A 25,878-nucleotide genomic window follows, 5' to 3' on the forward strand; every position below is an offset into this window, starting at 1 on the left:
GGTTTGACACAACTGATGATCTATCATAAACAGAGGTCAGCGGGTTTGAGTTAGCTTTGCAAAGCTGTTTTATCAGCCCAATTCCAAGATTTATTTGCCTGCCTACTTTTCGGTATGGAAATAGCTCCTAAAATGTTGTCTTGTGGGTGGCAATGCTACTGGGAAAGAAATTTAAGGACTAACTACTGTAACCTCTGATCCCATGAAAACATCATAGCCTCTAAGTGTCCCATGCTGTGTCTTAAACACAAGTCAGACTTACAGCTCTCATCTGAAAACCAACTTTTTTGAAAGCCAAGGGGTTTTCAAGCTGTTCCGTTTCCACTTGTTCTGATACATGCAAACATAAGCTACAGTGATTTCTGAAGTAGTCAGATATAATACAAGCTAATGGTGGAAGATGGTGCTGCGTACAGTGTTCTTTCTAACACATTAGCTGGAGTGCTGCAACATGCTAGCGTGGCTCATCCGGCCAGCTCAGAGCTTAGGTAAATTTTACTCATATTTTCTATATGTGTCCATGGATGCTAGATGGTGTACTAAGTGATGGAGAAAGGGCAAGTATAACTACCCTTTTTGGTGTCAAGTGTAGATTTTGATAAGCCTAAGTCAATCATGAAGCTGCAAACTCCAGACTAATTTAAACTGTAGCACCTTAAGTTGCTTGCTTTTATCACAATTTAAGTGTCAGACAGGGTGCATTGGTGTAAGTGTATTTTAATTGCTTTGCATTTGCATATTTTCATCCAATGCATGTTTCTCTAAAGGCTTCAATTATTAGACAAATAGTGTTCAGTCCTTGTTAGTTAGATAATTTGTTACCGGTACTTTTTAAACTTTTTTATTTCACTTGTTTCCATACAGGAAACTTACATCTTCTGGAAGCTTTAAAGCAAAGGCATGCAGTGGGCGTATTTATTCGAATACAGCCATTGTCTGATCCTATTCAAGGCACTGTCATTACTTTTTCCATTCCCATTGCACATTCTAATTCAACTTCAAAAAGAATATTTAGTTTAACCTCTGCTTGAAGAAATGAAATGGAGATCACCTTGATATCAAAACAAAGGAGGTCATATTCAAACAGACTTCAATGATATCTGCCTGGAAGTTTAAAGTACTCAAGTGGCAGGTGCTGGATAATGAGCAAAGAAACAAAGCACTAGAACCTCTCTAGAGATTCTGTTAAATTCCTCCATAATTAATCTGTGTACCAAATAGAGTAAGCTAATTGCTAACAGGTCTAAATGATTACCAAATTGCCGACTTGTGTAAGCATGTAGTTTTTCCCTCTTACCTTTGCCTCCCCTCTCCTCCACAGGTATATAGGCATACACACCGACCAGAACACGTAGCAGTGTTGGGATATTGGTGCTGTCCGACATTAATAAGAACAGGTCCTTTCCACAGTACCTCCTGTACACTGTTTGGACCGCAACCTTTGCTCTAAACAAAACAGGGTTGCTCAGGCTTTCCATGCCTGGTTCCCTGGGCCATATGGGCTGCTGGGCTCCACCTCGGCCTGCCCAGGCGGGTGCAGCTTCCCTTAGGCTGCGGGTGCCATGGGGTATGCTGGGCTGGCCCCAGTAGCGGCCCTAAGAGCCCCTGTCCAGTGTGGTGAGGACAAACCGTGGCACCACGGCGGCGGGGAGGAACTGCCCCTGCAGAGAGCTGGGCACGGGATGGGGAGCTCTGTGCTCCCCCACAGAGGCTGCCCGTACCATTAGGTGCAAGGGAACGAGGACAGGCACCCGCTGACACGGCCAGGGAAGAGGCAGAGACGCCCGGCAGACCACCCCCCTCCTCCGAAGGGAACGACCGGGATCCTTTCGAGGCGCCCCGTCCCTCCCCCGCCGGGGGGCGCTGCCCCGCCGCCACCGGCCGGGAGCGGGCTGCAGGGCCGGGAGAGCGCGGCAGGTGGCGGCACCGCATCCCTTCCTCCTTCCCTCCGTCCCTCCCGGCCGGCCGCTGCGCCCCGGAACCGCTCCGTACCGCCGCTGCCTTCCGCTCCCCTCGGCGCCCGGAGGCACGGGGCCGGGGCCGGGAACGGGAACGGGACCGGGTCGGGGCAGGGGAGGGAGAGACGCGGGCGCTGCCCGGCGGGTGCTGCGATGGCGGCGCCGGCGGCCTCCGCGCCGCCCAAGAAGATCGTGGCGCCCACCGTGTCGCAGATCAACGCCGAGTTCGTCACCCAGGTGGGCTCGGCGAGGAGGGACCGGGGGGATGGAGGGACCGGGGGTTCCCCGCGGGCTGGCTGAGCCGGGCCGGGGCTTGGAGAAGCCTCCCCGGCCGCTGTCGGCCCTGCTCGGGAGCCCGGCCCCGCCGTGCGGCCTGGCGGTGCGAGCTCCTCGTTCAAATGGCCGCTGGAAGCCGCGGGTGCTGGGGAAGGGCCGGGCACTGTCCTGAGCTACGGAGGTGTTTGAGGGCCTGTGTCACGCACGGAAGAGCATATGCCCCCAAACGTTCAGACTAGAGCGCTATAAAAATAATCAGATCTGTTGCAATATGTAAACAGTGGCTGGCTTGCAGCTGGCACATAAAGTAGCTATACATGCCCTGAAAATTGTGCTTTCCATCCTCCTCTACAGCGTGAATAACGGGGTCCGGGAAGGCCTTGGCAGCGCAGCTTGGTAGCGATGCAGTGACGGCTCCAGTGGCACTGCTAGGCCCCGACCCACTGCCTTCGCCTCTGCCTGAGGCTTGCAGGCAGGGGTTTACAGCCACTGAAAGATCCTGGTGTATTTCAGAGGGATGTGTTAGGGGTAGCATAACAAGAACAACAACAACAAAAAGCATTTACTATATAGCAGTCTGCATCTGAAACTCTCACGGAGTATTGCGCTTCTGTTAGAAAATGTTTAGGCGTAGAACCTTCAGTGGTTGAAAAGCATTGCTGTTGGAAAAACAGCATTGGTGCATGTAGTTATAACCTGGAATTAAGCAAAAAAATAGTGAAATAAAGCATGGGGATTGGATCAGAGCTGTTCTGTCATTACAACTCAAAATGTATATTCTAACCTTTTTTTTATTTTTTTCATACAGTTAGCAAATAAATACTGGGCTCCGCATGTGAAGAAAAAATTGTGCTTTGATTCAAAGGTCAGTACTTCTACCAGAACTGTGCCAGGGTGTGAAGGGATGAAGATCAATGATATTCTGTCATGCTAATCTCTGGTGATGCCTGTATTGTAGAAGAGTATGTGAGACTGTTTGAAAGGTCAACAGTTACTTAACACACTGTAGTTATAGGTTGGTTGTTATTTATTTGTAATTTATAAATGTATGCACTGTTATGATGGTATGCAATAGCAGTGCGTTTTTTTTTGTGTACTATGTGTTCAGTTTATTTTAGCAAAGAACCTGTGAGCGTAAAAGATGTTTGAGGAGATACTCTTAAAAATCAGAGGGTGAAAGATACACACAATACTGAACTGTAATACTTAAAAATTCTTCAAAGAGTTTTGAGTGGACAACCTGAGTGCTGTTCAGGTGGATATCTGTATTTTGAGTGTTTAAAGCTTGGCCTAATATGTTTGGTTTTGTGATGGCTTTCTGTAGTGCAGGGTCCTTCAACATTAGGTTTCTTTCTCATGTGGTTATTTAGCTATATCTCCATTTTCAGCCTCAGTTTGCTTGCTCTTTGTAGTACTTGCGATTGTTAGAGCTAGGATGAAGATAAGCAGCTGAATTACAGATCTTTGTCATGTTATGTCAAAGTGAATATTGCAGCGGATAGAACAGATTATTTTACTCCTATGGTAACAACTGGGTAGGAGTGGCTGGAACTGGTTAGTTGTCATTTAAAAGAAACAGTGACAACTGATGACTGGGTTGATACAGATTTGACTCTTCAAAGGGTGTTCCTTAAATTCAACAGTAAACCAACAATAATAAGGCTTGCATATCTGTTTGACTTTTACATAAACTCTCAGTGAGATGTAGGTTATTTCTTCTGAGTAACTTGAATTAAGGTCCTATCAATTCTGTATCGTTAGGTGCTTTTTTTTCCCTAAGTTGATTCATTTTCTTTGTCAGAAATGTATGTCTGTGAAGGTTTTGGTCTCATCAGAGCTGAGACTTAGCTGTTGTGACATATTTCATCAAATAGTACTAAGCAGAGAGTAACTAATACAGAGTAACTTTGAGTGCATTGAACATCTTAATGCATTTTTAACCATTTCATGAAGTATAAACTTTTTGAATTACTCTTTCCCATAGGTCATTGAAGATGTATATACAAAAGAAATTGTCAAGTCAAAGTAAGTATGCTAGTCACTTTCATATAGACTAGCATTCCATCATTGTTGCAGTTGTTTCTAATGTTCCATAGAATGCTTTGAAATATATTAACATGTTCAAAGCAGGTGAAGATGGCTCAATTTCATTCTAGTAATTTAATCCTTATATTTTTTTTCAAAGTCTGAATGTGGCAAAAAGAAAGCTTATGGGCTTATGCTCCTTGAATATGAGGGTTGGATGTAATATTGCTTGGTTCCTTGATCTGCCAGTATGTTGTGATTTGCGTTAGTTTTGTGTTGTGATGGTTATAGAAGGCTGGTCCCTCCTTTGTCACCAAGGTATGTAAAGAAAAAAATCAGTTAAGGATTGTGGTGCCTTTAGCTTTTTGCTTTTTTCCTAATTATTTTAACCAGGGAGAGTCTCATTTCAGTAAGTTTTAACGTTAGATGATAGAGACAAAATAATCTAGATAAACTGTTTTCTACAGCTTTGTGTATTAGAGTAGTAACCAAAGCTATTTGGATCTCTTCAGAAGAAGTTTGAATTCTGGAGAGAATCCTATTTATGACTGCTTTATGAAAGTCATCAAAAAATTGCCACGAAGAATCAGACCAAGCTTGCAGTTCCATTGACTGAGAAGTGATACCATTACAAACTGAATAAATATATAGTTGCAGTTTTCCAGAATACTCTGTCAGCTTCCAGCAATTTAATATCTTCAAGACTGTTGGAAGTGGTGTCTTCATACTTAAAGAGAAATCTAGATATATGTTTTTAATGTAAATTCATTGGTTACTTAATGATCCTCCATGAACTTTAGCTTTCACAATGTTATAGCAGTTAAGCACTGTATTCCAGTGATTGCTGTTGCCTAGAAATGGGGGGGGGGAAGATACCTTCTAGATGCTTCAACAGGTTTTATTATATAACGGGGGGGGGGATAGCTAAGCTAAGATGTGTATGGAAAGCTTTCTTTTCTGTGTTAATTGATTAATTTTTTCCTTTTTTAGGTTTGCTATTAGAAAGATAATGCTTCTTGAATTCAGGTAAGCTAAACTGAGTGAAATTTTAAGTTGTTTTTCTGTAGGAACTCATAAAGATGAGAAACAAATGCAGAACAGTGAATCTGCTTGAAGGTAGCATACTAATTTGCTCCTTCTTACTAAAGCCTTGAATTGCATAAATAGGAAAATTCAGTGAGGAGAGTTGAATTTTAGGATAAATATAATAACTGTGGAGTTAGCGTTTTAATCCTTTCTGTGAACATTCTTAATGTTATCGGCTTGTAATGTAACTTAAGTACTTTCTGGTGTATAGCCCCATCTACTGCCATTTGTCCTGTAAGTCATTTTTCTATTTTTTTTCTTCTTTCCTCATCTGTCCCTTATGTATGAGAAGGCAAGAGAACTTAAGATTTTCCAGTTCTCCATTCTTGCTCACATATGTTTATCCTCACTTGAGGGTGTTACTTTTTTTTTATTATTATTAATAAAATGTATTGAAGTTTATTAAAATGCCTGGGCAAAAATGAAGTATGGAATTCTCTCTGGATTTTGTGGATTTTCTTCCCCTACTGTTGGCAGATTCAAGCTCTTGGGAAGCAGTATGTGTTCCATCTTGAATATGCCTCTGAAGTTATCTCAGCTGCTCTATTTGATGCTATGCATTCTGGCTGAGCCCCCAGAAAGTGTCAATTCTTGTCTCACCCTTACTGAGTCTTCCGGTCCTGGCTACATACAAGCCCTTGCTGCTTTTTTTTCCCCACTGCCTCTGGTACTTGTCTTACCTGAAGTGATTGAAGTAGCTTACTATAAGACATCAAAAAAAATAAGCTGTAGAAAAAGTACATAAGTAAAACTGGATTGTCTCATGAAGGGCAAAAAGAATGTTAGAGCTGGCATTAATAGGAAAGCGGGTGAACAATTGGCCTGGGAAGAAACAAGACTTTCTGATGGCACAGGATGCAAGTACACTGTTGAAAAGGATGAATTTAGAGAGTGCCTCCTCAGGAGTAGCTACCCTGTGTAGCTTCAATAGGTAGTTAGAAGAGGGAGACAGTTGTGTGTCCAAATTGCCTCTCATCTCTAAGCTGTAATTTTAAGAGTTTCTTCTGTGAGAAATGTGCCATGTTAATGAAGAAGAAATGCATGTTGCTAGGAAGCTGCTATTTCCCAGTGTCCAGTAATTTTTCCTACTTTCTTGAAATCACTTGATCTCTCCCATAACATTAAAGATTTTTAGTCACACTATATATATATATATATATATATATATATATATATATATATATTTACTACCTTTATTTGATGATTGCAAACATAAAATCTCTGGATGATTCCATTTTCTTGTATAGTAAGAGGTGTTTAATAATACAAATAGCGTTGTACAGTAGTTGTCTTTTGCATCTTATGCTAGGAAGTGCTGTAAGTGACATTCTTTAGACAACTGGGTTTTGTTTTTTCCTTCTGGAAAATCAGTATGAGTTCGTGTTCTGACTTTGCATTGAGCTGTGGCTACTTAGCACATTTGAAATCCCCCTTGAGTGGTGTTTCTTCCTGATGAGAACTCATCTGTCTCTTATAGCAGTTATCTGAGTCTGCCATTAAAAGTTCTGCTGCAGTGACCTAGATGAGAGGTAACTTCAGGAACTATTCACAAACTACAAAGATGGCAAAAAGAAAAAAACCCAACCCTGCGGATAACTGCTTTTTCACATGAGTGACAGATTATGTGGGTGGCAGCAACTAATGAAATATTCTTTGTCTCTTCACAGCCAGTATCTTGAAAATTACCTATGGATGAATTATTCTCCAGAGGTGTCCAGTAAGGCATATTTAATGTCAATCTGCTGTATGGTGAATGAGAAGTTCAGAGAGAATGTCCCTGCGTGGGAGGTAACCAATTACAATTACAGCTAGAATTGACTTTTATCCACAAGTTGCAGCTTCTGCAGTGTGCTCACTTACAATGACAGAAGGTAGCAAATCTTGTAGTGTTAAAAGTAAATGGTACCTCAGCTGGAATGTCTCGTATGGTATTTTAAAGTGTGTGTTCTTTCCTGAGAAGGCAGGGGATGGATGGAAGATCACCTGATTCTTTTCGGTGCATGAGTCTTTTGTTCTGCTGCATGATGCTTTTACATCAGCAGCGTTTGCTTTTTTGGCACTCAACATGTCTGGCATTTGCAGAGAAGTTATTTCTCTGATATTGTAAAAAAAAGAGAGGATTTTTATATCTGGGGGTATAAGAAGGCACCACTGGAAGTCTGACATTTTAACTAATACTGTCTTGTTTAAAACCTGTGAATATGGTTTTGTAGCTTTTCTGCATGAAATTTTATCCTGAAGTAATCTCTTATTCTGCTTCTATTTGTACTGTTTTGTGTAGTAGTAGGTTCAGAAATAATGTGTTGTTTCTACAAATAGTCCAGTTCTCACAGGACGTCTCAATGACGTGAGCCTACTTAGAAATTCTATGCAAGCATCGCTTTAGAAGCACACTTACTCTGGTAGTTGTGCTACCACTTCAGTGCTGGCAAAACACAAAGGATTAATAACTTGTGCATGTGATGTCTGTGTCTTCTATTTTGCTTTGGCGTAGGTGCTAGAAGCAAAATGACAGGTGCACGTCACCATCCAAGCAGTTTAGTTAAATTCGTTATTTGGTACGTGGCCGCCCTTTTAAAGAAACTATTGCCACAGTAACTCACTATCTTTTTCCGTCTGAGGCAGTTGAATGCAAGTTCCACAACTGTAGTTAATCTTTGTTGTTTTTGCTTGCTCATTTTTTCTAGATCACTAAACAGCTGCCATAGTTTTGGCTAAAATCTACCAATTCTGTGGGTCTAAAGGAATTGTTCTAACCTGTGTCATTTTACAGTAATACTGTGTGATCATCAGTTGAGCATTTCCACAACACAATCCACTCCACTTGCTCTTCTTGTTCAGTTTGTCCTATGCATCACCTGTGTTAAAGGTCAAGCAGAGAATGCAGTAGTTCCTCTAAGCTCTCCTGTATATTGGGGTTCCCTAATCAGGAGGATATTGTTAGAGGATATCAAGTGTTTTGCTTGTTCTGCCTGGTCAGAATAAATGACAGAGAGAGAAATAAATTCTTCTTCCTTTTACAGATTTAAACAAACGTGGAGGTCTCAATCTATGTTATATGAATGAAAGTTGAAATAATTTGTATCACCTTGACTCAAGATTAACTTTCTCTTTTATTCCTAGACATTCAAAAAAAAACCAGAACACTTTCCTTTCTTCTTCAAATGCATATTGGAAGCATCACTGGTTGAGAATGACAGTGAATTCTCTCTACACGAACAGACAGTCCTCCTGCTTTTCCTTGATCATTGCTTCAATAGTTTGGTAAGTTAAAAGCAACTAATACTTGTGGTTACACCATTCTGAGTTAGCAGCAATTTAGTTTTAGTAATTCCTTAGGAGACAGATAAAGCAAAATTTCCATTTAGAAACGATGGTGGTACTGAAGGGCTTTTACCCTTTCAACACTTGCTTTGTTTCTGTTACCACATTTATGTTGACACAAGATTGTAAGAGACTCAAAATTTGAAGTAATGAAACTTACTGCAATTTAGAGACACGTATTTCAAATTGTGCTTAAAATTGTTTATATTTAAAAAGGTGGCTTACCCTTAAAAGCAGATTCGTTATTACTGTGCTTTTTTAGTTTTGTTGCAAAATCGCAACATTGCAACCATTGTTTTTTATTAACAGTTGAGACAGACGGCAAACTTTTTCACTTTTGAATTTATGTTTTAAGTAATATTTGTCTGCAATTTTTTGAGTTAGTCCTAAGAAACCATTTGGCCAGATTGTGTTCTCAGTCTGTAGTAGAAACTGGGCACAGTTGTTGATCCTAGTTTGCAATTGTGGAGAGTAAAATAAAAGTATTTTATGTGAGACATGGTACTGTTACCTCTTTTGTAACTGGACTTTTGTATTAGATATAGGATATATTGGTCAAAATCAGGGTTTGCACAAGCAAAGAACTAAATAGTGTCTCACAAAACAATTGAGGAAGTGTATGATTTGATTTCGGAATTAGGGATGATTATTGGAGCCAGTAATCATCATAACCCTCACGTGTCTAGTTTATTAATCTTCCTTTTTAAGGAGAGTTTGATAGTGACTCTACGTAGTCCTGTCTGCAGGACATTTCTCATAAAACGCAGTACGTAAGCTGGTATAAATGTGCTTGCAAAAGCATACTTCTGTTAGAAGCTACACTTTGTGAGGCGAAGAACAGGATAGTCACAGTGATGTTTTAAATAGGGAGCACCAAAGTGTGAAGTTTCAGAATGCTGAATATGGAATATTTGTCCATGAGGATATATTTAAGATGTTGGTGGAAGTTAGGCCCTGGAATGTGCCCAGAAAAGGGCTACAAAACTGGTGAAGGGCCTGGAACACAAGTCCTGTGAGGAGCGGCTGAGTGAACTGGGGTTGTTTAGTCTGGAGAAGAGGAGGCTCAGGGGAGACCTTATTGCTCTCTACAGCTACCTGAAAGGAACGTGTGGGGAGCTGGGGATTGGCCTCTTCTCACAGGTACCTTAGTGATAGGACTAGAGGGAATGGCCTCAAGTTGCGTGGGGCGGGGGGGGGGGGGGTGTTAGGTTGGAAATAGGAGACATTTCTTCCCAGAAAGAGTAGTCAGGCATTGGAACAGGTTGCCCAGGGAGGTGGTGGTGTCACTGTCCCTGGGGGTGTTTAAGGAAAGGTTGGACCTGGTGCTTAGGGACATGGTTTAGTGGGTGACATTGGTGGTAGGGTGATGGTTGGATCAGATGATCTTGAAGGTCTTTTCCAACCTTAATGATTCTATGATTCTTCAGTAGTTAAGGAAAGAAGCAAAACTTTGTGGATGCAGATCACAGGCAGAGTTGGAGAAAGAGCATTGAATTACAGAGAAATCAGTGATTTTAGAATTGGAAGAATGTAGAAGTGGGAGAAATTTGATAATTGAGGGGCTTACTGAGACCTCTAGAATAGATTTAAAAAATAATTGAGTAAAAAGAAAGCATAGTAAGAAAACTCAGTTGAAGGGCAAGAAATGACTGAAGAAATAACATCAGTTCTCAGCTTCTATCCTAAAATACTTACCTGGATAAAGCTCCTCACAAAGTATTAAGAGTTGACGGAATCCATGAAAAGAACCTAAAATGAGAAAGTCACCAACAATTTTAAGTGTTACCAGGGAGAGATACTGTGTAGTTTCTTGTTAGGAAATTGTGAAGTATAATATTGCAACATACATATACTTTGATGGTAATGTCCATTGATCCACTTTGTAAGAATATACTTGCAAGACTGGCACATGAGAAAATATAAGAGCTCTTAAAAACACTTTTTATGTCTCTGACTTTCTAACAGGAAGTGGATTTGATCAGAAGTCAGGTGCAACAGCTCATTTCCTTACCAATGTGGATGGCTCTACAACCTGTAAGCATAACACTGTAAACTGGCAGTGATGTTCTAGGCAGTATGGGAGTCCTGGGGTGTGAATTGTGTAGTGACAGTTATTTGTCTAATGTATGAAGCTACCTACATTGCTGTGGAATTATATTTTTGGTAAAACTCCCTTTCCTGTTTGCTGTAAATTTCCTTGTAATTATATTGTTCATTTGTAATTGTTGTTTTTTTCATAAAACAAAGCTTTGATGCTTATAGCATTTCTGAGCTATAATTTGTAGACAAGGACATGAGAACACTGGGGCTGGGAAGTAGGCCTGCTGTGTGGGAACAGAAAACACAGGAATAGGACAGGGAGGAATAATACCAAAAAGACAACTGAGAATGATAAATGCGGTGGGACTGGATTAACTAGTTGCACTATGCGGATATGTATCAGTGATTTCTATGGATATTTCTCAGAATTAGTACTTGAAATTACTGAGTCTCTCAATATTTACTTCCCTTGCGAAAATGGGGGAGTTCTTAATTCTTGGTGAATTAATACCATTTTACCTTTTCAGAAACGACTGGAACAAGAGCTGAAAAAGACACCAAAACTAAGAAAATTCTGGAATCTCATTAAGAAAAATGATGAGAAAATGAATGAAGAGGCAAGAATGCAGTATGTTACAGAAATCTTTTTTCTTGTTAAAGCCAAAACCGTTAATGAACTCATCATAATTCAGCTAAGTGAAGTTATTGTAATAATAAAATGTATAGTATAAAAACAAATAAACTGAAGCCTCTAAAGATTTCAAATAAAGATTGATCGTGTGTGGTCTCCTGGAAACTTTTGTTTTCCAGTAGTCTTTATGCAAAATAATATTTTAACTTAACATTTTATTTGATCAGTGAATTTATGATCCCAAATTTTAGAGCTATAATATGAGAACTGTATGAGAATATTCATATAGTTACTCATGTATTTTTCATGACCTTCAGCAAGGACTTAGCTCTTACTTGAACAGCTGTTAAAGTGTGTGAATAAACTTATGTGTATCTTAACAAAGATAAGTGTTCCAGTACTTTTTGTGTTACAATGTGGTAACGCATAGGTGGTAGCCTACTTCTCTTTTACTCTGTAGAAGCATGGCTTGTTAATCAATTCTGTGCTGGAAGTTAAAAATACAGATTCTGCTAATCTGTCTGCCCAAAAGAAAGGAGAAAAGTTATCATCTAAACAGTTTAGGTATGGTTTCAAGCAAACTTACCATTATACAAATATTAAAGCAGCTAATTTTGTATTAATGAAAGATAAGACGTACTTCTAGTCTGCTTTTGAGAAGTGTTAATACTTTTGTCATATGTCTGATTTTAGAGCATTTCGGGAGAGAAGATTTCTTTCACAGCTCATTCAGAAATTTATTTCTGTGCTGAAATCGATACCTGTCACAGGTAACTGTGGTTCTTTTGTTATTTTATAATCTGATAATCAGCCTTAAATATTTCTCTTGTTGAAAAGCAACTACTCCTTAGGATACCAACCTGATGTTGGAGACCTTATTTATATAGGGTTTCAGTGAAAGACTGTCTGTGTGGGTTTCATGTCAAAATTAGTATTCAAATTTTCATATGCTTTAAAAATGAAATAGCAGAAAGCTACCTTAAACCTCCTCTACTTCTTTTCAGTATGGACTTAAAAAATATATTTTGGGAAAGTGATATTCTTCATTGCGTGCTTATACCCTTACAGCATTAAAGCATTTAAGTGCGTGCTTAGATGTCCTGTTAAACAGATGTTATAAATGCATATCATAAGACTATATCCTGTCAGTACTGTTGATCTATGGTGAGAACAAAAACTAAGTGAAGTGAAATTCTGTAAGATTTGACTGCTCTTGATTTATAAATCGTTGTGACAAGCAAAATTACATGCTTGCCTGATTTAGAAAGGAAAAGTGCTTCTACAGGAAGGCATTAGCCTTTTGACAAAAAAAAAAAAAAGCTTATTGTACTCCAAGCACAACACTATTTGGGTGAAATCACTTCTCAAAGTTCTGCTTTTGCTTTTGAGAGCTGAAGTTTGCTAAGAGTTTTCGTGAGCTGTAAGGGAATTTCTGTGTATTAGGACTTCCTCAAAAATGGTACCTAACCCCTCCATCTTCCCAGTTCTGTGAAGATCAGTCTTACAAAGACTTACATTAACAGTTACGCTGAGGGCTTTAGGAAATAGATGTTCATTAAAGCAGATTTGGTTTTGTGTTTTGACTTGATCTTAAAAGCTCCTCAGCAGTCCACCTAAAGACTATACAAGCTGCTTTTGTCATTGTGCAATGTAGCCATCGATGCTTCATTTGGTGAAGTTTCAATGTAAAATGGCTAAGATACTGGTAAAAGTACCACTTTCTAGATCATTTTTTGTTCCTTTTTAGATCTAAGATGGCTCATCTGACTCTGCTTCATTTGAAGAAAATCTTAACACCAATCTCACTTTCACACTAATTTATTAAGCCCTTCATTTAAGTGTTTTCACAAGATCACAAAATAGTTGAGTTTGGATGTTTAATAAATTCCCTTCTAAAAGTCTGGTTTCATTATTTTTTTATATCCAAAAATCTTCTAGTTTGTAGTGAAGGAAAGGATTGTTTCTGAAAAAGAGAAGAACGTACTAGTTAGTTTTCTAATCTCATTAGAAGGTGATACTGTATTAATACTGTGTATTAGCAACATCTAATATATTTTTAAAGAATAGTTCAAATATAAGCATATTGTGGTGTGAGTCAACTACAAAGATTTTTATTTCTATCTAGGTCCTATTTCTATGGACAAAGTTCATTATTGTGAGAGATTCATTGAACTCATGATAGATCTTGAGGTAGGTTAAGTTGTTTCAGCCTGTTTCCAGGCTGTTTCTAGCTGTTATGTGCATAAAATTGTCACTTTAGCCTTATTCCAGTTAACGGGCAGTTATATCACAGCTGTGCATATTATGGTTGCTTAATAGCGGTTTTGCGTCTGTAACTAGGAGGTTGTAACAGTGGAGCTATATTGAGAACTGACAATGTTTATAAATCAAATAAACTATTAGAGAAATCTAGGATCCTAAATTGCTCTCTGAGGACTGTTAGTGGGAATACTAGTAATAATTCCAGCAATTGAGGAAAGTGTGTGAGGCTTTAATCCATTAGGATTAATCTGGGAGTGCTCCTCCCACAGCATGATAGGCTATTTAAAATATCTTCTGTGTTGCATATTATAATCCCAGAAGGAATCTGTAGTTCTGAAATGCAAGTTATTTTTATTTGACTAGAACTCATTATTTACAGGAAACAGTTTTGGTGATTTAGTTTTGTTACAGAATAATATGAGGAGGCCAAGTGAGGTTTTTGTATCTGCAGGTACTGAGAAAATGGGACAACTTTAAGCTTCACGGTACCAGAATTAGAAGTAAAACATTAAATGACACCACTTCACACAAGTAACAATTTACTTAAAATAATTTAAGCTTTAGAAGACACTTTGGAATAAGACAGAATTTGCTGAAGCAGCAGTGACTGAAATGAGTGTAGAATGCACACATTTAAAACAATATTGCAGCAGTTTGATGTATCATGTAATACACAATGATTATACAGACACTTAGTAGTAGAACAATTGCTGTAATTAATTTAGTTTTATTGCTAGTAGGAGCAATCTGCCCTGTGATAAGCTTGTGCCATACTACCAGACCTATAAAAGTCAGTGTTCATAGCAGCCTACCCACATAAAAACCAGTGTCTTTGCACAGGTAAATGCTCCTTTAATATGAAGACCTCTGTTAGGGTATTAGATATGAAAATAACTGTGCAGCAATCTACCTTGATCTGCTTTATTGAAATGGAAATTTCAGAAACTAAGATTTCTTAAATTTTGAAGAACTGCTTGTACTAATGTGAGATTGTTTGCCACAGGCTTTGCTTCCCACACGACGCTGGTTTAACACAGTGTTGGATGACTCCCATCTTGTTGTTCACTGTTACCTATCTAGTCTTGCCAAGAGAGAGAAGGAAGGTCATCTCTTCTGCCAGGTGAAATAGGAAGTTGTTGAAAATAACTTCTTTCATTCTGATGCGACTCTGAATATTGCAATTGCTGTATTTTATGTTTGATTGTTAACATAGGTTTTTATGAATATTTCTGATGGATGCAAATTATATGTTTATTTAAATCCTTCAGATAGTAGTCCTTTCTTACCTGTATCTGTGTGCATCAGTTTTTACGTTTCTGGCTGTTTTTCAGCAGTTTTGAAAAGTACAATCCAGAAAGCAGTGGAACTAACAGCTTGCTTTACCCCATGTATAACAGATGTCATGTCACCAGTGCATTCTCTCCTTCATTTTGACCTCTGACAATTATACAGTGCGGCTGTTATTCACTACTGTCCTTGAGTTTACTCAGTCATAGACAGTATATTGCTAAGGATCTGAAGATCTCTTTCTTTCTGCTTCTCAGCTACTTTTCTTGAGGCTTACTGTCCCCCGTCTCTGGCACGTGTTCAGTTTCTCTGAGGGTCATTGTTGATGAAACAGAAAGCGAGCAACACATCTGATTGACAATATGTAATTTGGAAGAAGAAAATCATTGCAAATTAGGATGAATTCCAGGGCTGGCATTAGAGATGGCAGGACTGAAGCAAGACCTCTCCCTTTTGATACCAGCAAGCCAGAAATTGAATTCAGCGTCTCAGTGAACCTCTGGCTAGGTCAAAGTAGCATACTTAGCTTCTATTACTGATTTGTAGAAGAAACAACTTTGGCTGTGGTCTGTGCTGTAGTTTCTATGGCTTGATGAGATACCTACCAGAATTATTTTGTGCATCAGCCAACTTTAGATACCAGATTTAGATGGTCTGTTTCTTTAAGTACTCTGATAAACTCTTGTTTGTGCATGGTGCCCAGATTTGTTGTGTTAAATGGTGGGTTTTTTTTGTGATAGAGTATCTCTTATTGTTAATCCACTAACTTGTATGCACGATGTCTCAGCTTTTAGATATGCTTAAATTCTACACTGGCTTTGAAATCAATGATCAGACTGGAAATGCTTTGACAGAGAATGAGATGACGACAATTCACTATGATAGAATTACTTCTTTACAGGTAAAGTGTTTAGGGGCGTGGATGGAGGTAGTTTTGCTGTTACAACTCTTCTATGTACAAATTAGGCTATTTCCCAAAGCAAACCCCTTAATTTTCATGTTGAGTTTCAGGAATAGTTGTAATTTGACTTTCTCTGCTATATGGAAGACTTCAATTGATGTATGTGACTAAGACTAAATAAAACGCTCTAGCAAAACACCACCACTTTTGATGTTTTTAAGTTAAGGTGAACTGCTCCCATTAAATCTATTCAGAAGTGAACATTCAGTGCAGTAGGAACTTGATTTATGGTTATGCAGTTGGTGGTACCATTTCTTCAAGTTCAGTCCACACATGATAGCAATAGTGGTTCCTTCTACATAAGAGATAGAAAATAAAGATTCACATTACCTGTACTTATATAAGGAAAGTTACATTTATCAGAGTTTTTCACATCGCTTTTGACAACAAAATTCAAGGAAGCACTGTTAAAATAAATTTGTTCCTTGTTTTTCTTAGTTGTCAGCAAGGCTACGTGTCTGTCCCCTTATGTTTTTATTTTAATGACAGAACAAATGCTGATAGGTGGTGTATCAGACAGTATATTAGAAGTCCAGGAGTAATAAATAGGTAGTGCTCAGAAAAATGGAGATTTCACCTGTTTTTTTATTTCTAGTCTGAAATTGTCCACAGGGTACTTTGTGTTATGAATCAGAAGAAACGATTGTTTTGTGCAAATATTTAGATTGTTATTTAATTACTTCATTAATGTGCTTACATTTGGTTTTTGGGGGTTGGATTTTTTGTAGAGAACAGCGTTTGCACATTTCCCAGAGTTATATGACTTCGCACTCTCAAATGTAGCTGCAGTAGATACTCGTGATTCACTGGTGAAGTTATTCGGACCCCTCAGGTAACGTATTATAATGAAATTTGACATAAAATTGATGTTCTTTCTTCTCAGTTTTTTAATTTAACAAATTTCTATCTTCCTGTATGACTCTTCATGTTAGTAAGACCAATTCATATTTCTTCATTTTTTGGAGCCTTTACATGTGTTGAAATAGGGAGAAATAGAGAGTTTGGGTCCACTAGTAGAAATTAGTAGTGAACTCTCAGAATTCCACTGTAAGAAAAATAACCTTTTCATTTTTTCTAATATGTGGAAAAAGTATTAATTTCCTGGAAAATAGCTAGCTGCTTTTTTAAAAAATTAAAGGTTACTTACTATAAGGTAATTACTGCTACATTTATTTTAATTTAGCTTTTTTTATTCTGATGAAATTTCATAGTTGTACTTTAAAAAAAAAGATAGCCATAACCTGTTTTTCACAGGTTTCAGTATTTGTGACTAAAGCTTCTTCGTCTTCTACTATGCAGCTCAAACACGCTCCACCAGGTGGCATCATACCTCTGCTTACTGCCTCCTCTTCCTGAAGGGAATGATACTAGCTATGAAAAGGATTTTCTGCTAGAGCTGCTGGTAAAATCATCATTCATATAATTTAGCAACTACACTGTAGTAAAGTACCTATTTAGCACCTTTTGTTAAACCACCTGTGAACCACAGCAGTGCTATAACAGTAAATTAGATACTAAGATGGGGTTTAAAACCCTATAAATTAAATATTTGGAAATGTTAGTGTATAAAAGTAGTTTTCCTAAGAAATCAGTGTATGTATATTTGGCATAATTGTAAAGGTCGATAAGCAGAGCCCAGCAACAGGTTTGGGTTCTTCCGGTAAAGTTATTTATATAGTCACCATTTTTCTCTTTTAAAAACAAAAAATGCTAAAGTAAGTCTAGCTGCTCAGTATCTGTTTGGTTTCCCAAACCTATTTGTAATACCATTTCATGCACATGATTTTTATTTTTGGATATTCAGTGTATTAACAGTTACTGTAGGTGTCTAATATTGATATTAGTATCAATATTAGAAAGGCATATTTGTTTTCAGTATCCTTCATAACTTTTTTTGTGGTTGTTGTTTCCTTCAAAAAATGTTGATATGATTTTATTAAAAGTATTAGGTGGTAGGAATATGATGCATGCTGATATTATGAAGAGATATTTGTTTAGCTGACAGTATAGTAATATTGAATCGATTTTTTTTCTCCCTGAGGGAATTAAGACTAGCTATTGCTGGATGAGCAGTGCTACAGTTAGCTATTGAACATGTGAACATGTGCTTAATGCAAAAAATATATATATATAATTTTTAAATTCATTTAAAGTGGATTCTCTGCTAAGTATTCACTGAATATTTTCAGTTCTGTTGTGCCATTTTTCATCAGATGACTGTTTGATTCCAGAGCCATGATTGATAGTTGGAGTATGTTTTTTTCATCTTTCAATGCAATTGTATGGATTTAGTTATATTTAATCCGGAAAAAAAAAATAAAACAGAGGAAATGGCTCGTGACCACCAGCGTTCTTGTGGATTAATACTAGTGTTCCAAAGATAGCTTTATTGTTCTGTTTTTGACTTTTAAATGTTCTAAATGCATCCTTTAGGTTTCCCGTCATGAGAGACGAATATCTCAAATTCAGCAACTCAACCAGATGCCTCTGTATCCCACAGAGAAGATTATTTGGGATGAAAATATTGTCCCAACTGAATATTATTCCGGAGAAGGTATGATAAGTGTTCCATAAAGGCGGAACAGGGCAGTAAATGCTCTAAAAAGCAGTTCTGATATCTGTGCTTATCCTGTCTTCAGAATTTAGGCAGCAATTGGCACATTTCAGTATCTTAGCGAAGGGTCAGCTTTCAGATTTTTGAGTTGTGACTCTGACGTGAAATTAGTTAGTGAATAAATAGTATATTTAAAGAAAAATCCAAGAGTTTGTGTTCACGTAAAGCCAATTCTCTACCTGTAATCTGGGCAACAAATACACTATACCACCAGATAGTTACAGTGAGGTGAAACAGGTTGTAAATATGCAGCAGAAAATCAGTTGTCTGCAGAAGTGTACACATAGTCAGTGAAAGATAGTTGTGTGCATTCTAAATTCAGAACCCAGTGGTCTTGCTCAATGTGCTCATGAACAAGGAAGCAAACTGCAGGTGTTGCAAGGAAGGAATTACATAATTTTAAACATGACACATGTATTTTTGTCTAGTTCTTTTAAAAGACTTGTGTTTTTTAAAATGTTATGCTGAAAATATTAAAGTGGATTGTGAGAATTTTCATTAGAATTGTAAAAATTGGAATTTGGAACACGAAAGTTCCAAATTACTCTATATGTCCTCAAAGACTAGTACGAAGTATGTTTCTGGTGGGCTTTTTGCGTGGATATAAGACTTAACAAATTTTATTAAGCAGATAAAGTTTAGAGGGGTGATTTCTCTATGAAGCACCAATGATGATAGACATTTGAATCTTAACCACTTTAGGTAACATAGGTTTATGGACAACAAAGGATCTTATGCATACATATATGATACAAATACCATTTATATATCTGCCCGAGAAGAGATGTTTCTTTTCTGTGGTCTTTAAAGCAGCAAAATTCATTTTGTCTAAAACTCAGAGAAGACTAATTAGCCTGAGAAAGAGAGGAGTGTTGTTCTCTTTCTTTAAAATGAATAAATAAAATGGGAGAGAAGAGTATCTGTCTGATAAATGCTGTGCAGCCATAAGAGGACTTGCTTCAGGCCCTGCCCTTTGTGCATATAACTAGCTTTACAGGACAGGGCTTGTTACTTGGTGTTGGGAAATGTGTTAAAGTATTTTATCACCATGTGGCTTTCCAGAATAGAAATTGTGTTCTGTCGCCTTTCTTTACTGCCAGTGTATCTCAGAGCATGTGAAAGCCAGTGCGTAGTACTGGTTTCAAGGATAATATTGCATGTTACAAATGCCTGATGCTTTCACAGGTGTTAAGCACAGGTGTCAAACTGGAAGAGTAGTCCAGTAATGATAAATAAGTAACATTTAACAATTTTTATTATGGCAGATTCACATCTAAGACTACCTTAAGGGTATGCAAGTAGTTATGTGGACTCGTCTAGGAGTTTTGATACTCTTAGAGTTAAACCTAATTTTCCTGTGTTTTCATTCTCATTGAAAAACCTATAATCAGTAACAAACTTTTGAGAAAAGTTGTTTATTAAAAATGGGTTTCTTGGCTTAAAATTTTTGTCTACATTAATGATTTTTGTGGTTTGTAATAAACGTAAAGGATTGGAGTCAGAATTGCTGGATAATGCATTGTTCACTAGTAAATGAGCCTTTTAAATTCTTTTTAATGCTGGTTTTGTTTTTGAATTGCAAAGTACAATTACTTTACCCTATGTTTGTTTTTTATGCTTGTTTGTTTTGTTTTTTATAAAGTCATTTTCATGGGAGTCTGAAAACTGCAAAAGATTCAGTCCTTTAATAGTCCCCTGTATGACTGCCAGAAGGATGAAAGTTCCTTTAATCGTGTGCAGGTTCATCTAGAGAAAACCTGAAAATCTGGGGGAGGGAAGGAGAAAAATGTATACTTTTTTAGTGAAGTATATTCTTAAAAAGAGAAGTTCTTAGAATCTCCTAGGATAACTCCAGCTGTTATAGTGCATTATAATATGTTTATGAATATGTAGAACCAATATATTAATTCATGTTCTTTTTCTTTGCCCATCAAATACCTCTTCCCTACCATCTCTATCCACCTTAGGCTGTCTTGCACTTCCCAAACTGAATCTACAGTTTTTGACTCTTCATGATTACCTGCTAAGGAACTTCAATCTCTTCCGCTTAGAGTCCACCTACGAGATCAGACAGGATATTGAAGACAGTGTCAGTAGGATGAAACCATGGTAATATTTATTAACTGATGCAAAATATTTATAAACTGGTGCAGCTCAACTTCAATTGTAATCAAAGTGCCTTTGAGAATGAATAACTGATGTTGTGTGCGTACTAAATACATAATATGTTTTGTATTAACTTCTTCCACAAGATGTTGCCATCCTGTGAGGTGATGTTGCAAGAGTGCATGAATACATATACCTGATGTGTTAAGAACATATGTTGGATGTTAACAACCAACCTTTGTTGTGTTTACAACAATATAACATAAAAGTACTGAACTGAGCATTTCTGACTTCATGAAATATGGAAACTCTACCATCAGTTCTTCTTGTATATTAAATGTGTTACTGAGTATTCTTGAATCTACCATCTGCCACACTTTGATCCTCTTTATATTTCAAAGGGTCATTTGTTATGGCCTCTCTTATACTCATTATTTGCTGTTTGTTATCTTCCCTTTTTCTTATTCTCTCTCTGACTTTGATTTTCTTTTTTTTTTTTTTTAATAATGCCAGCATAAGTTGCCTTTGCTTCTTGAAATGTAAAAATAAATCAGTTCATGGTATATTTCAATTCTAAAATGCAGGATTATGTTAATCTAGTTCAGTAGCATGTAAAATTAAGACTTCTGTTTTCTTAGAGTTGACTGTTTCACAGTTTAGGAACTGAATCTGTTATCAGATAATGACTAACAAAACTATTTGGTCTTTTTTTTTTCCTTTTTTTTAAGGCTATCAGAATATGGAGGCGTGGTTTTTGGTGGATGGGCTAGGATGGCACAACCCATTGTCTCTTTCACAGTGGTGGAGGTTGCAAAGCCCAATATTGGTGAAAATTGGCCTATGCGAGTCCGAGCAGATGTCACAATTAATTTGAATGTCCGAGATAGCATCAAAGATGAATGGGAAGGTACAGTGTGGTTCTTTGAAATAAGATGCTCAAAATAAATGCTTATCAAAATATCCTTTGCCTTAATTTTAATTGTAAAAAGGGTTCTGTGTCTGAGGTAGACTTGTCCATCTTAATACACTATATAAAAGTATGTTATTCAAATTCAAAGCCCAAGAAATTGGGATTTTCCTGAAACAAAGATTAAGATAGATCCAAATTTGTCAGTAAAATTGAAATGTAATTTCTTACCCTGCTTCTGCTTCAACAGAATTGTATATGCTTTTAAGCACTTCAGTGTTAGGTTCTGTAGGTAAATGACTCAGACAAATTTTTCTATCCCCTTATTAAACTAGCTAATAGGATTAACTCCAAGGAATTTTATGTTTATGTATTTCTAAAAGCCAATACTTGCCTCTAGTGTAATTTTGTTTTTCCAATGTTTTCTCTTCCGGTTATTTTTAATATGCTTTTCTTTTTAATTTATGATTATTTAATTAATCATGGTAAAACTCTGGCATTCAGCAACATACCGTGTCCTGAATATTGTTAGATTGCAGGAATATTCCAGCAGCTAATATCCTTCTTGTGGCTCTACTTTACCAATGTAGGTAGATCCTTCCTCCCCTGCTTTTAAACACTAGAGCAGTTTCTGAGAGATCAAAAGCAGTAATGCTTTAAGCTAGGTAGTATTTAAAACAAATATTGAAAACTATTGCTGAATCAAGACTGAGGTGAAGAATTGATGACTAATTGTCTGGCATAACAAGGTCTTGATGAAACTACATAAAGTTGGATAACAACATCCGGTGAATAAGGAGAAAGTACTTGCCTCAGATAAAGAAGGTCTATAAAATGAAGTTCTGCAGTGATCTTAATGCTGTGCAAAGTTTCTGTTAATTTTGTAGTGGAATACAGTGTGTGTTTACTAAATTTTATCTCTCAGATATGTGAGAATTGGTAGGTATACTGGAAGAAAGGATTAGTGTTCAAAATGACAACAGTGAAGTGGAGAAAAGACCTTTTAAAAGTAAGGTGTAATTCAACAGAGATGAATAGAAGACATTAAATTAAACAAGAACAATTTACTGCACAAATGTATGTTTGGAGAATAACTTGTTAGGCAGTAGCTGTGCAGGAGGGAAAAAGTCGGAGTTCATCATGGTTCAAAAACAAATGTGACTCCACAACAATATGCTACTCCTGAGGGAAAAACACTCTACCAAATCATATTGGGCTCTATAAAATGTAATGTAGCATGGAAAACAAATAACTTGGTTAAATGACCTTATACCCTACTAAGAAGATAACTGAAGTAACTTTGGAATTTTATGCTCATTCTAGGCACCACACTTAAATTGTTGTTAAAAAAATAAAATTGAGAGTAATCCAGAAGAAAGCAACAAGAATAAGAGATTAATGATGCGTTACTTTTGAGATAAGATTATTTGGAGCAGAATAATCTCAGAATATGAAGTGTGTTGTCATGAAAAAAGCAATCAGTTTCTTCTCCTTGTATCTGAATTCCTAGCAGATTTTAGTGTGTAAGAGTAGTGGAAAAGACAACTTCCTACGGTGCTTTATCCTCTGAGTTAAAGGGATAGTTTGAAACAGAATACATTATGATCTAGGTAGATTTTTGTTTTTTTTAAAAAGTACGTCTATTTGAAGAACGGAAAAGGAAAATGGCATTCAATCAATTCATTTAATATTCCTTTTTGGACTCAGGTCTACGTAAACATGATGTCTGTTTTTTGGTTACGGTACGTCCCACACAACCTTATGGCACTAAGTTTGACCGACGGCGACCTTTTGTTGAGCAAACTGGCCTGGTGTATGTCAGAGGCTGTGAAATCCAAGGCATGCTGGATGAGAAAGGCCGTGTTATTGAAGAAGGTATAATGCACCAAAACTTGTTTGAAATATATGTCTGTCTTCTGTTGGTTTTTAATTATTAACTTGGTTCTCTTGTAAATAACACTGAATTATTATTTGAAAGCACATCCTTGGAGGAAAAAAAAAATATATTTATATATGCAGTCCCAAGAGAGGTTAATTTCCTCTGGTACAATCTGATAGAAGTGGATTTAATTAAATACATCTAGTACATTTTTGGTGTAGGAATAAAATAGCTTGTATTTTAAAACTCTACTAGAAATGGCATAAAAACATGAAACAATGTTTGTAATGCTATGCAGAAAATAATTATATGAATATGTCTAAAATATGTTTCAGGAGCAATTATGGGTCATTTATTTGGGTGCTAGTCTACTTTTGGCAACATGTCAAATTCTAATTTTACCGTTTCATTACGGGCAGGACCTGAACCCAAACCTAGACTTAAAGGGGATTGCAGAACATACAGAGTATTTCTGGACCCAAACCAGTATCAACAAGACATGACCAATACAATACAAAATGGAGCAGAAGATGTCTATGAGACATTTAATATTATAATGAGAAGAAAACCAAAAGAAAACAACTTCAAGGTAAGGTACTGCTCTTTGAAACTTCAAATGAAGTTTTCCTGGCTGAAACTAGTTCATTTTATTTACGTGTAGGTAGCCTTTCCAAATGGAGTTGGATCACTTTAGGATCTCAGAGCCTGTCAGCAGGTGATAATTTCTTCCTACAGCTAAGTGCTGGAGTAACTGAAAATCAGAACAATCTTAATTCATTTGAGCATTAATTAAAAAAATAAAAATAAATATTAGTTTATAATTTCATTTCAGTCTTTCAAGAGGTGGTGTACAGATTAGTTGTGTTTGGCCTTTTCAGTCAAGGCGTATGTGTGCCAGGGCTATAAGCTTATATTCCCATGTTATAAGCATGCAGAATTTCTAATGCATTTGTGATACAAACAGAATGGCCTTCTGAAAGTCCTGGAGAAGATCGTGGAACAGAAATATGTGCTCTTTAGTAACTCTTTACTGACAGGACAGTTTAGGAATTTGACGTTGTTGTTTTTGCATATATACACTGTATAGATACTGAGTCAATCTAAAAAATAAGTGTCACTGAAAGATTGATACGTGCTAACAACCTAGAATAACTTGGATAGACTTCAATATGTCATACTTTCTCAGTTAAAAAGTTACCCTCCAATCTTTTTTTTTTCCCTTCTCCAATTTACAGGCTGTTCTGGAGACTATTAGGAATTTGATGAACACAGACTGTGTGGTTCCTGACTGGCTGCATGACATCATTCTTGGATATGGAGACCCAAGTAGTGCACATTATTCAAAAATGCCAAATCAGATTGCATCTCTGGATTTTAATGACACTTTCCTGTCCATTGATCACTTAAAAGCTAGCTTTCCTGGGTATAATATTAAAGTGACTGTTGACAATCCAGATCTGCAAGTACCCCCCTTCAGGTGATCTCAAAATTTCAAGTACTCCTCGTCTGGTATTCTTGCTGCCTTGTCACATGCAGTTGAGTTCAGTTTTTGAAGGGAGGTGCTCTTTCTTTTAAGAAAAGATGTTCATATGTTAGTATCAAGACTTAATTGTATAATTGAGGTAGCTGTATACTACAGTTAGGCTCAGGACCATCTTTGCTATTCTGTACAAACATACATCAGAGTGTTACTTGTAGGTCAAGGCTATTGGATTTATGAGAAAAGCAACAGTGTGAAATAGCATCAAGACACATAGTATTCCCTCGTTGGTTATGGTATCTACCCACCTCAAGTTCAGCCTAGTGATTTTTAATTACAAAATTTCCTTATATGTCACATTGAAGCAAATTACAGCAATTTCAACATCAGTTAAAGTTTGATATCCCGTAATGCTTCCCTTATTTTAGAAATGGTCTCTGAAGTAGGATGCCTACCTTTGTGGCCAGTAAGTGAGATTTACGTATTTTGTTTCACCAGTACTGTTTTCCAGCCCAGAATTTTAGTGGCCAATTTTTAGATTCGAAAATTCTGTTCCTCCTTGTTGGCTTCCTTGTGCTTTTGCAACTGAATTTCACATTGCACGGAGCTTCACAAGCTTTAACAGCTTTTTTGAAACACGGCAGTGTATGTGGAGAAGGTACTAACACTATAGAAATAATATGATAGTTTTAAGGAATCATGAAAAGCTACCACACGCAATTTCCCTTGATGAACTGTTGTTAATTTTCAGATCTTAGATCAAAATACAGATTTTCCACTGTATGAAGAGCTATTTATTGTTCTTCCTATTGCTGTATCTTTGCCTTGTAAAGAGACTAAGAGATTACTGATGTTAAAGATGTCTGCATTGTTGTATCAATATGATTGGATTGCTGTTGGAGTTCTTCTACCATGAAATGCTTTTAACTATCTCCCTTTCCTCAAGTTTTTATTTCTAAATTCTTTGCTGCCAGTGTTCTTCCAGTTGTCTCACAGCGCTGCCCCTGCCTTTTCAAGCTATGTAAAGTACACTTTTAACATA

General features: G+C 37.2%; 1 protein-coding gene across 1 annotated transcript in view; it reads left to right on the forward strand.

Annotated features, from left to right (window-relative positions):
- Nucleotides 1–1,927: 1,927 nt before the first annotated feature.
- AQR (aquarius intron-binding spliceosomal factor) overlaps nt 1,928–25,878 on the forward strand; it is a 52,374-nt gene continuing 28,423 nt past the window's right edge. The window contains exons 1-20 of the mRNA XM_040557928.1: nt 1,928–2,195; nt 3,043–3,099; nt 4,219–4,259; nt 5,250–5,285; nt 7,013–7,133; nt 8,469–8,609; nt 10,635–10,703; nt 11,237–11,337; nt 12,034–12,110; nt 13,466–13,530; nt 14,606–14,722; nt 15,677–15,790; nt 16,579–16,682; nt 17,150–17,252; nt 18,284–18,404; nt 20,432–20,573; nt 21,299–21,477; nt 23,185–23,352; nt 23,776–23,945; nt 24,592–24,833. Of these exons, the coding sequence (XP_040413862.1) occupies nt 2,112–2,195; nt 3,043–3,099; nt 4,219–4,259; nt 5,250–5,285; nt 7,013–7,133; nt 8,469–8,609; nt 10,635–10,703; nt 11,237–11,337; nt 12,034–12,110; nt 13,466–13,530; nt 14,606–14,722; nt 15,677–15,790; nt 16,579–16,682; nt 17,150–17,252; nt 18,284–18,404; nt 20,432–20,573; nt 21,299–21,477; nt 23,185–23,352; nt 23,776–23,945; nt 24,592–24,833 (2,252 nt within the window). The 5' untranslated portion in view covers nt 1,928–2,111. The remainder of the gene's footprint in view (nt 2,196–3,042; nt 3,100–4,218; nt 4,260–5,249; nt 5,286–7,012; nt 7,134–8,468; nt 8,610–10,634; nt 10,704–11,236; nt 11,338–12,033; nt 12,111–13,465; nt 13,531–14,605; nt 14,723–15,676; nt 15,791–16,578; nt 16,683–17,149; nt 17,253–18,283; nt 18,405–20,431; nt 20,574–21,298; nt 21,478–23,184; nt 23,353–23,775; nt 23,946–24,591; nt 24,834–25,878) is intronic.

The sequence above is a fragment of the Cygnus olor genome, chromosome 5 (assembly GCF_009769625.2).
Source record: "Cygnus olor isolate bCygOlo1 chromosome 5, bCygOlo1.pri.v2, whole genome shotgun sequence".
NCBI classification, from domain to species: Eukaryota; Metazoa; Chordata; class Aves; order Anseriformes; family Anatidae; genus Cygnus; species Cygnus olor.